The sequence below is a fragment of the Gekko japonicus genome, unplaced genomic scaffold, assembly GCF_001447785.1.
Source record: "Gekko japonicus isolate JY-2015 unplaced genomic scaffold, Gekko_japonicus_V1.1 scaffold113, whole genome shotgun sequence".
Classification (NCBI taxonomy): Eukaryota; Metazoa; Chordata; class Lepidosauria; order Squamata; family Gekkonidae; genus Gekko; species Gekko japonicus.
The window spans coordinates 766,661-778,595 of NW_015160211.1; the positions used below are offsets into that span (position 1 = coordinate 766,661).

An 11,935-nucleotide genomic window follows, 5' to 3' on the forward strand; every position below is an offset into this window, starting at 1 on the left:
GTCAAGAGCTCTCTCAGCCCCACCTACCTCACAGGGTGTCTGTTGTGGGGAGGGGAAGGGAAAGGAGTTTGTAAGCCGCTCTGAGACACCTTTGGGTAGTGAAGGGCGGGGTATAAATCCAATCTCTTCTTCTTCTTCTGATTGAGGTTCAAAATGGGAAGGAATAGGAGAGCTGAGAAGTCTGTGGTTAGTATAAACTTGGATTTCTAAGATTACCTCTAAAAACAGATTAGAGGTTCCTCTTTTTTGCACATCTGGAATAGGATACTGAAAATAATCTTTTTGGGTAACTTGGGGTTAAATTAAAGATAACTAGAAAGTTAGTTTTTCCTCAGAGAAGCATATTTACAACTGAATTGCTGCCAAGTCAATCCTGTTGTGATTCTGAGGTTATTTTCTGTATTCCTTCACTGGCAAAAATGGAGACTGCAGTGTATCAACAGTTTATCTCTACAGAGGAGGTATGATATTGGCTATGTCAGTCTTCTGAGATTCTTTCAGCGCTTTTATGTCTCTCGGTCTTTTCAAAGAACAAGTTCTTTCAGTTACAGTCTATCAGCTGCTGTTGTGGCTTTTTCCATCAATAATGAGAATTACCTCTTGGGTTTGATGGCTTGTGCAGGAAGTTTGGTTCCTCAGTGGTCAAGAAGTGCACCAATCACACAAGTGCTTCAACTGATATTTTTAAAAGCTGGGCTTCAAACCCCAAGAGCCTTGCTAATACAAGGGTCGTCAATATCCAGTCCCTCAATACTTTCAGTAATTAGCACTTACAAATGATTCCTATGCCGCATGCAAATGTTCTGTTTAAGCCTGAAGATGCCTCATTAGTTTGTAACTTTGTAAGTTTGTAATCACAGACTTAAGTAACTGTCACAGTTTTTCCTTATACTTAAAAAAGTGGGTAAAACTACCTTTTACTGCTCTTGAGAGAAATAAAAATGTGACTGTGGTTAAGGGCACTAAATGACTTTCTTTTTCTGTTCTAAGCTTGAATGGATGTTTTGTTCTGCCTAGCAGAGTATTCAAAATGTGTGCAGACAGACTATTGGTATGGGTACTCTTCTGACAAGTGTGTGAATCAACCAGACTCCTTGTTTCAGACAGGAGAAAAAAGCATTACTTACTAGCACACCAGTGAAATCTGAAAGCTTGGAGAATCTCTTGGAAAACTTGAGTCTAAGGCCTGTCAGTTCCCCTCAAGTAAACAACTTTTCAAGTCTGTCTCGCCAAGGTAAGTGACACAAAGGTATTACAATTGTTTGTGCCGCATGACGGAGTGAGCTTCCGTCTCTGTTTCCAGCTCCTGCCAACCTAGCAGTTTGAAAGCAAGAAATTGCAAGTAGATAAATAGGTACCACTTCGGTGGGAAGGTAACAGCGTTCCGTGCACCTTGGAGTTTAGTCACGCTGGCCACATGACCACGGAAACATCTTTGGACAGCGCTGGCTCTTTGGCTTGGAAACGGAGATGATCACTGCAACTCTAGAGTCAGATTCGACTGGCTTTCGAGCAAGGGAACCTTTACCTTTATGGTAATGAACATCTGTCTGATTTGAAACTGGAGGGAACTTCTAAGCTAAACTGCTGTCAGTTATAAAATACAGTGCTTAGACTACGAGGAAGTAAATCAGTTTGGTGTTCTTGTCTGAATTCCAATAGATAACCAGTCTGGAACTGTGGGAAAACAGTTAGTGAAAGAGAATTTATTTTGCTGCTAGTGTGCGTGCACTCTTGAATTTCATCAGAGGCAATGAAGTCTGCTTTCTTTTTTTGGGGGGGAGAAGGGGGGATGTCTTCCCATACTATATTAAATAACAAATTTGTGTTCCAGACTGGGTACATCTTGGGTAGCCAACTTCTTGCAAAGGTGCCACAAGTGACAAAGGAGATGGGGAAGGCTGTGTGGCACGTCTGGAGGGAAGCTGGAAGGCTTGAGGGGCCTGGCAGTGATGGTTTAGACTCTCTGCCTCTCCAGTGATGAGTTTCCGTCTAGTCCCCAGTTTATTTTAATGTAGCAAAGTGGCAAGGTTTTAGACAGGTGAGGCGGGCTAGCATATGTGCCGTGGTGTTTCCTATAATGACACTATCTACCCCTTCCAGCCTGACTTGTGGTACTCTTGCCAAAAAGCTTGGGCCCCAGTGGGCCAGAAGTTTATACAGTACTCAGTCTTTAAGCAAAAGCATCTAAATGTGCTGCTGCTACCCAGGGCTTTTTTTGTAGAAAAAGCCCAGCAGGAACTCATTAGCATAATAGGCCATACCCAACAGCAGGAGCTCATTAGGATATTAGGCCACACCCTGACAGCACAGCTCATTCGCATATTAGGCCACACCCCCATGTTACCAGAAGTGTGGTCATCCAGCCACACCCACCTTTTACTTCTTATTCTCTTTACCTTGTTTGTAGTCAAAACCCAGGGCTTTTTGCATGTTAGGCCACACATCCCTAATTGTAGCCAATCCTAATGAGTTGCTGCTGTTGGGTGTGGCCTATTATGCTAATGAGTTTCTGCTGGGCATGGCCAACTTGGGAGCCAGCCAGAACTCCGTTCCTGTGCGTTCCTGCCCAAGAATAGCCTTGCTGCTACCTCTTTCTTTTCCTGCAGAGCAAAGAAGAAAATGGGTATTGATTTGTCTGATTAAAAAAAAAAAAGATCTTAGAACTGAGTACTGCTTGGAAATTATAGCAAGCGGAGAAGTCGTTAGGTTTCAGTTTTGGAATCTCTGGATGGGCTTGAAGCTAAGTGTGTCATTGTTCAGCTCCATAGGCCTTCAGAACAAGAACTTCTTTCTTCGCACATCCTTATTAGCATTATTTATGTGATCAGACCCTCGGCCTGGCAAAGATCGCTTGCAAGTTACACAGGGAAGTATGTAAGGCATTTTGGGTACGTCCAAGGACAATCCTCTTTAACACTTGCAAAAGAAGTGCTGCAGAAAGGGCTACTGGGCACCATCTTGTGACGCTGAAGTATACTTGTAAGGAAAGTGGTAGGAACTGAGTCCCTTTTGGCAGTAGAGTATTAAATCCCTTAACCTAAGAGTCAAATGCTATTTTGCTTAGATTACTTCTTGATGTTCAAACAACTTCTGTTTACTTGATCTTGCTGTTTGTCTTATGTCCCCCCCCCCCCCCCCGCATTATTATTAATGAAGTCTGGAGAGAGCAAACAATTGCCCGCCTGCTGCAGCTTATCGATCTTCCACTTCTGGACTCTTTGCTTGAGTATGGAGATACGGCTGAAAGATTTCCTCAAGCCCAGCAGGAGAATAAACATAGAGTCACAAGCAATTACCTGGACAGAGAGATTCTGAAAGCTTTTGGTGACTCTCAGTAGGTATATATTTGTATGGGAAGACAAAAATGCTGACCTGCACACAAGGTCATTTTATGTAAACTTCTTTTGCAAACTGTGTTGCATTTCTAATTCTTAGGGGTATACTGAAACAAAGACATGCAGACAACAAATAGGAGATGCCCCATCACGACTGATGACTTAAGTGCCATTGAAATCAAGAGGACATGTTCCATTTATTTTGATGACACTTGGTGATAACTGACTTCACCTGCATTAGGGCCAATGTCTTGGAAAACATGCAGCTTTTAAGACGTATGGATTTTTAGCAGCTTTTAAGACGTACGGATTTTTTATTTTTTAGAACAGATGAATGGCTGTCAGCGGCAATCGACTGTTTGGATTATCTGCCCGATCAGATGGTGGTTGATGTTAGCCGAAGTTTGCCTGATAGGCCTGACATGGTACATGTGGGGAAACTGCTCCTCTTTGATACCATTGGTAGATACTACAGTCAAAAGAAGGAACCACTCTTAAGTCATGCCCCTGATATCCATCTGGGAATTGCAGAACAGCTAGGTAAGTGCAATTAAGTGCACATGATGAAATGATAACTGAAGGCCAGTTACTTTGGCAAATATCTACTGTTTCCGAAGCGCCAGATGTTTGTCTGTAGCAGCAGAAAAGAGCAGGAGTCCAGTAGCACCTTAAAGACTAACAAAATTTGTGACAGGGAAGGAGCTTTCCTGAAAGTATCAGAAGTGTGCAGTGACTCATAAAAGCTCACATGCTGCCACATAGTTTGTAAGTGAGAAATCCGTTAGAGGTATTCACATACCACAAAATATCAGTTCAAATAAATACACAATAAATTGGTAATTTAAAAATCCAACTTGGCAGTAATTCACTGAGAAATGTTGTAAATCTTCATAGTAATCAGCAAAGAGATGTTGATAGGATGGGATGCCAGCTATACTCCCGTTTCGAAGTTTTCTTCTTCAAGGCCAACCTCTTACATTTCAATTGCAGCAAATCAATAGCTTAACAAAACTGAAACAAAGTTTACTGTCAAATAGTTGTAACTAGCCAAACACACATCATTCCTCCCATGTAATAGCAATAATAATGTGATACCGACCTTTCACATTTCAATATCAGCATATCAATAGCTTAACCATGTTCTAAACAGCAGTCATAAATGCTCACATGTGGATCAATTATAAATACCTTGTTAAAATAGCAGTTAAGCAATATTACTTCATCACTTCATCACATCAAACATTCACAAGCATCATTCAAAGGACAGTCTACTTTTTAAAGATACAGTGGGCCATACATAATACCATATTGCTTAAACAGAAGAGCTCAAATCACATTTCTCATTCAACCCAAATGGAACTACAGAATGCAGAGTATACATCCAGTAAGATTCTCATTGTTGTAAACAGTTGACTATATCTGATGTTTAATTGTGTATCTGAAGAGCAGGCCATAAGTCTGGTATAGGGAAGTTACTATTCTAAAATGTGCACAGAACTAATTCGTCCCCTTTGGTTTTCACTGAGCACTAGGAGGTAAGATATGCCTGTCCTAAACTCATTACCCTGATAAGGATGACCCAGGCCAGCCTGATCTTACCAGATCTTGGAAGTTAAGCATGGTCAGCCTTGTTTAGTACTTGGATGGGAGACCACCAAGGAAGTCTAAGGTATCTGTGCAGAAACAGGCAATGGCAAAACACCTCTGGAAGTCTCTTGCCTTGGGGAATTGCCAGAAGCCATCTATGACTTGACAGCACTTTCTGCTTCTTAAACTCATTACCATTTTTATTTATAGTGCTTAACAGAGATTAAGTGGGCTCACCCTAGTTACAGGCTCTATTTCCCGCATAGTTCAATATGCACGAATTCTATCTATCAGATGGATGCAGCAGTCCTAAATAAGCTAACAGTAAGTCATTAACCTTTTAACATGAGGAAGTGGTGTCTTGTGCAGCGTCTGTTTAAAGGAGGGTGGTGGAGCAGACGTCATTCAGAGACAATTTACTCCACAGTTCTAGGTGACTGGCTGCTTTCTTCAGAAGCGATTACCTTCTTAAATAGTCAGCTTTATGGTCCCCCCCCCCCCCCAAATGCATACTTCAGCTTAATGGTAACTGGTGTACGTTCTTACTAGCAGACTTGACCAGCTGTGGGGGGTGGCGGCAAGTTGTTGGTATTTAAATAGAACAGCAATGTAATGTGGGTGTTTTCTCATCAACAGCATCGTTCTTTTTCGTTCCAGTGAATGGAAAGACTGACCAGGCCCTGGAAGCAGTTCAGCTCTACTTGAAGTTGTTGGACAGCTCAACGAGAGAAGAGTTCAGGAGGCTGCTGTATTTCATGGCTGTTGTAACTCAGAATTCTGAGCTAAAGCTGCAAAAAGAGGCAAGTGTGATCCCTTGGGGGCCCCTTCCAGTGTTACCTTTAGGGGAAAAGTCCACTGCATGGCAGGGGCTGTGACTCCGTAGCAGAGCATCTACTTGGCATACAGAAGGTCCCATCTTCAATCCCTGGTATCTTCAATTAAAAAGGCAGGCAGTAGATCTAAGCCTGAATACACAGTACAGACTTTGATGGATTAATGGACCCATTCAGTATAATGCAGCCTCATGTGTTCCCTGTGGCTATTTCCAGAGCTTTTTTTGACAATGCTGGATGTCACACCACCTGTGACAGGAGCCTCTGCTACAACTCCTTGCTGTGTCAGCCTAAACTCTCCAGGAACTGAAGCATTGCTGGAGTAAAAATAGAATGCAGCCTAGTCTTCACTCATATAGCCTTCATTGTCGCTACTACTGCTGCCCAAGGACCGATCTGAAGGCACATGACATAGCATGGTGAAGCTAAGCCAGTCTGAGTCTGTCCAGCAGATGGGTAGGAGACCTTGGAACTTACGTATGCTATCCTGAGTTACTGATTTTTTGGGGTGTAAGGAGGTTGGTACGTCAATGTAATCCAGAGCGGTGCAGGGAAAAGTCATATGGCAGTGATTCCTACTCCATTAAAATAACACCAGAAGGCATCATGCTCCAGCCTTACTTCATGGAGATCAAGGCGTCGAACATGATCATTTCTGCCCCTCACATCCTTACAACAATGCTGTGAGGTAGGTTAGGCTGAGGTATCCTGACTGGCTCAAGGTCACCCACTGCGTTCCATGGCAGAGGGGGATTGGAACCTGGGCTTTCCTGGTACCACTCTGACATCCTAATCACCACAGCACACTGGCTTCCCACAGTCTTAGGGTATAATTCGACATGCGTTTCCATAGAGGTTCTATCTCCTTGTTTTGCAGACTGACAACCGGATGGTTGTGAAAAGACTTTTCTCTAAAGCCATAGTGAACAATAAAATGCTGTCTAAAGGAAAAACGGACCTTCTGGTTTTGTTTTTGGTTGACTATCAAAAAGATGTCTTAAAGGTAAGTGCTTGAAACAGAGGTCATTTCGGGGGGGATTGCGGGGGATCACAGTTCCTCCGAGTGAGGTATGGGGGGCGGGGCACATGACGAAGCCTCACCCCCTGCTTCCGGCAGCCCCGCTTCCGGCCCTCATTCAGCCAGGAGGAGGCAGGAGAAGAGGGAGGGTAAGTTGCTTCCTCCCTGCCTCTCCCCACCCGTGCCTGCCTGGGGTCAGGGAGGGCCTTCGCGGGGCTTCCTTGCACTCCCGCTGGTCTTGCAGGTCCACCGCCGGGCCCCTCATGGGGCTCGGCAGTGGAGCTGCAAGGCTGGTGGCGGCCGGGACCGTTGGGGGCGGGTTTTGGCCTTATGACACAGTTCCGGTGATGTCAGGGGGTGTGGCCTTATGACACAATTCCAGTGATGTCAGGGTGTGTGGCATATGCTAATGAGTTATGCTAATGAGTTCCCCTAGCTCTTTTTCTACGAAACGACCCCTGGCTTGAAAGATCTTTTTTTCCATATTGCAATTGTATAATTTACCTAAATTTTAATGACTGAAATAAGTTGTGGTTTCCTTTGCTCAAGATCCCAGGGACACTGCATAAGATGGTTAGTGACAAGCTTGTGGGTCTACAGCAAGGGAAAGATTCCAGCTCGTGTTCAGGTAACCATGGCTTTAACTCTTTGATCACTTTTTAAAAGCCTAGACTCTTGTTTCATATAATTTGGATTAGGATATATCAGGTGCTTGATACAGGATGTATGAAATAATAAAAGGAATGCTTAATATGGAATTAACGAACTTTACTACAGCATAGAACTTTGTATGATGGGGTCCACTGCATGAGGCATTGGGTCCTGAGAACAGCATAATACTATGTATTAGTCAAGCTTTTTAGACCAAGATGACATTAACACCATGAGCAAAATTCTTGGTACAATAAACCTGAGATGACCATAGGCAAAGCAAGGTCCTCACTCTGTAGTGTTTGGATAGCCCTCACCTCCCAGTGTTGCTTTATAGATTATATAAGAACATAAGAGGAGCCCTGCTGGATCAGACCAATAGTCCAACTAGTCCAGCATCCTGTCTCACACAGTGGCCAACCAGTTCCTCTGGATGGTCACAACAGGGCATAGAGGCTGAGGCCTTCCCCTGATTGTTGCCTCCTGGCTCTGGGATTCAGAGGCTGAGCGCCTCTGAATGTGGAGGTTCCCCTGACAAACTTATGCTCCATGAATCTACCCAATCCCCTTTTGAAGCTGTTTATGCCTGTGGCCATCACTACATTCTCTGGCAGTGAATCTGACGTTTTAATCACTCTCTGTATAAAGTAGTATTTCCTGCTACACGAGTTTGGTGTAGTGGTTAAGTGCGCGGATTCTAATCTGGGAGAACCGGGTTTAATTTCCCACTCCTCCATTTGCAGCTGCTGGATGACCTTGGGCAAGCCATAGTTCTGTCAGAGCTGTTCTTGAAAGAGCAGTTTCTGTCAGAGCCCCACCTACCTCACAAGGTGTTTGTTGTGGGGAGGGGAAAGGAAAGGAGTTTGTAAGCCACTCTGAGTGAAGGGCTAGGATATAAATTCAATCTCTTCTTCTTCCTCTTCTGTCCGTCCTGAACCTACTGCACATCAGCTTCATTGGATGCTTTCAAGTTCTACTATTTTGGGAGAGGGAGAAAAAGGCAACTCCCTCCACCCCATGCATGATTTTATAAACTTCTATTACGTCTCCCCCCCCCCCCAGTTGTCTCTTTTCTGAACTGAAAAGTTCCAGACCCTTTAGCCTGTCCTCATAGGGAAGGTGCTCCAACCCCTCCTCTGCACTTTTTCCAGCTCTGCAATGTCCTTTTGGAGATATGGTGACCAGAACTGTACACAGTATTCCAAATGAGGCTGCACCATAGATCTGTACAGGGCGTTATAATATTTGCCATTTTATTTTCAGTCCCATTCCTAATAATCCCTAACATAGTTTGCCTTTTTCACTGCTGCAGTACACCAGGTTGACACTTCCATTGAGCTATTCACTAGGATGCCAAGATCTTTTTCCATCTCAGTCTCAGCAAGTAAAGGTAAAGGTTCCCTTGCTCGAAAGCCAGTCGAATCCAACTCTAGGGTTGCAGTGATCATCTCCGTTTCAAAGCCGAAAAGCCAGCGCTGTCAGAAGACGTTTCCGTGGTCATGTGGCCGGCATGACTAAACACTAAGGCGCACAGAATGCTGTTACCTTCCCACCGAAGCGGTACCTATTTATCTACTTGCAATTTCTTGCTTTCGAACTGCTAGGTTGGCAGGAGCTGGGGCCAGAGACGGGAGCTCACTCCGTCATGCGGCACACTCGGGTCTTGAACTGCTGAACTACTGACCTTCCACAGCCTGCAGTTCAGCGTCTTAACCACTTGAGCCACCGCAGCAAGTAGGGGTGTGCAAAAAAAATATTGGTATTTTTCTGATTTGGGTCTTCCCAAATATTCCCAAATCCCAATATTGGTATTGTATTGGGATTTGGATAAATATTTCGGAAACAGAAATTTATTTGGCTCCACTATACCCATGTCTCCATAGGGTATAATGGAGTTCAGAAGGCATTTAAACTTTAAATGCCTTGAGTTCACTCACCAAATTGCACTGCTGCCGTGGCATGACTCAATGAGTTCAGAAGGCATTAAACTTTAAATGCCTTCTGAGTTCCTTAACAGCTGAGTGAGCCTGTCTGCTGTTAGACTGACATGGCTGGAAGCCAATTCATCGATCCCTTTCACTTCTCCCCCCCTGCTTGGAAGTGGGGGGAGGGGAGCGAAAGGGATCAATGGAATGGCCTTTAGCCATTTAAATCTAACAGTGGGGTGAGTGAGCCTGTCCGCTATTAGGTTTAAACGGCTAAATTTTCTCGTTTGTGTCTATCCCTAGTTCAGAAGGCATTTAAAGTTGTGGTGGCCAATGTTCCCTCTAAGCCGTGGAGTCTTGTGAGCAAAAATTCTACTTTGTGAGCTCCTGTCATTACAGTTGTGAGCAAGCAATTTGTCTACTGCATAAATTAGTTTGTTCAGGAGCCATCCTTCCTGAGCTAAAGCAAAAATATGTGAGCTGGAAGCTAAGAAACTGTGAGCTTGCTCACACTAACTCAGCTTAGAGGGAACACTGGTGGTGTCACAACTCTGCAAATTCAGAAGGCATTTAAAGAGACTGCAGTATCTTTAAATGCCTTCTAGCTATGTCTGAATAAAAGCCAAATAATATTGGCTTTTATTTGGGCAGGGCTATTTTGGTAGCTGAATCAAATTCTCTAACCTGATTAAACTGAATAAATACTCGAAAAATACCAGTGAAGTATTTTTGGGGTATTTATTTAGCTTGCTATATACCTAGCACACACACACCCCTATCAGCAAGTTCAGACCCCGTCAGCCTATACTTGAAGCTGGGATGTTTTGTCCCAATGTGCATCACCTTACACATACCAAACTTGAACTTCATTTACCACATTTTAGAGTAAGTCTTGGTTTTCACCATCCTGATTAATTTTGTGTCATCTGCAAATCTGCCCACTACACTTCAGAGCTAACATACATCTGAAGTAATCTGAGCACTTCAGGAAAATACTATATAAACACAAAGCACTATTATTGAGTTTTCATGAATGTTTTAAAAACTTTTTTTAGGATATACCTTCTGCCAGAGGCTTGATGAAAGTGAGTATCGCTACTGTGCCCAGAAGACTACAAATGATGAACTCTTAACTTTACTAAAATCTATCGATGAAGACATGAGTCTCTCTGCTAAGAAGAGGAAAAAAATGCTAAATCAGTTCCATGTTACTAATCCAGCAATATTTTTGCAGTATTTTGGTGACAGAGCTACAGATGGGGCTATGTAACTTCAAATGTGGCAGGAAACTTTTTAAACACTTGTTTGGTTTTTTCAGCTCTTGTATTAAATAAAACTGTTTTGTACATATAGAAATAATTCACTGGTTTTTTTTTTTAATTAGAGCCGATTATTTGAAATGTTTGAACTGTGCAGATACATTTCTAGGTTCTGTATGTTGATTTCAGATGTTATATGTTGATTAGCAAGATAATAGAGTATTGTTCAGTGTGTTATCGTCCCTATCACAATTTTATATGCTGCCTCTCTTAAAGACCAGCTTGAAGTAGCTCACAAAGTAAAATGTTTGTTTCTGTGCAAATTTTAGGCTTCTAGCAGTGGACTAATAGGGAAGATGGGCTTTTCCTCCTGAATGTCACTTCTTATTGCTAATTGTCAGCTGATTCACAGAGCAATTCTAAACTTAGTTACATCATTCTGTATGTTCCCTCTAAGTTGTGGAGTCTTGTGAGCAAGAATTCTACTTTTTGAGCTACTGGCATTAAAGTTGTGAGCGAGCGATTAGGCTACTGCATCAATTAGTTTGTTCGGGAGCCATTCTTCCTGAGCGAAGACAAAATTGTGTGAGCTGGAGGCTAAAAGACTGTGAGCTAGCTCACACTAACTCAGCTTAGAGGGAACACTGCTTAGGACTGCACTGTCTGAGTTCTTGAACTATTATGTTCTATAAGAACCTGACAACTATGTTAAACCAATTATTGTGTCTAATAGTATATTTCCACTAGTAAGTTTTTTGAGTTCCAAATAACAAATCTTCCCTATAAGGCTGCATTCTTAAAGTGTGAGCCCTGCTTAGGATTGAGCAGCATGCATATTAGGAAAGTTGTGGTGCCTGCTGTGGATAGGGTATCTTGTTTATGGGCCAGTTAATTTGATCCTTAGGCATATATGCCTAGCCTGTTTTCTGTTTAGTCCTATATTGATGACTAGCCTGATACCCATGCTTCGCTACAGTATTTAACTTCCTTAAATCCAATTATAATACCGATTATGTAAAGTTTGAAATATAACATTTGTTGTAGGAATTCTAATGGAGAAGATTGTAGTGTAAAAAATGAAGTGAGAAATCCATACTTTCCCCCCCTCTACTGAAAGACCTCTCTGTAGACTGCTGGGGTGGGCTCCCTCATGGCTTTAAGCACCCTGCAACCGCTGCTGCACCTGACAGACAACCGCCTGTTAGGTGTAGGAAGTGGGGGGGGGGAGTGTGTTGGAAGCCATTGGAGAGGCTGGGCCAGCAGCATTGCTAAGGTGATCCTGCTGGGGTGGGCATCCCTTATGGATTAAAGTACCCTGGTCCTG

The 11,935-nt window shown here is 43.1% G+C and overlaps 1 protein-coding gene across 1 annotated transcript in view; it reads left to right on the forward strand.

Annotated features, from left to right (window-relative positions):
- The window catches only part of DEPDC7 (DEP domain containing 7), a 17,785-nt gene extending 7,163 nt beyond the window's left edge, over positions 1-10,622 (forward strand). The window contains exons 3-9 of the mRNA XM_015409645.1: positions 1,104-1,234; positions 3,148-3,337; positions 3,664-3,878; positions 5,583-5,725; positions 6,636-6,761; positions 7,326-7,404; positions 10,408-10,622. Of these exons, the coding sequence (XP_015265131.1) occupies positions 1,104-1,234; positions 3,148-3,337; positions 3,664-3,878; positions 5,583-5,725; positions 6,636-6,761; positions 7,326-7,404; positions 10,408-10,622 (1,099 nt within the window). The remainder of the gene's footprint in view (positions 1-1,103; positions 1,235-3,147; positions 3,338-3,663; positions 3,879-5,582; positions 5,726-6,635; positions 6,762-7,325; positions 7,405-10,407) is intronic.
- Positions 10,623-11,935: the final 1,313 nt, after the last annotated feature.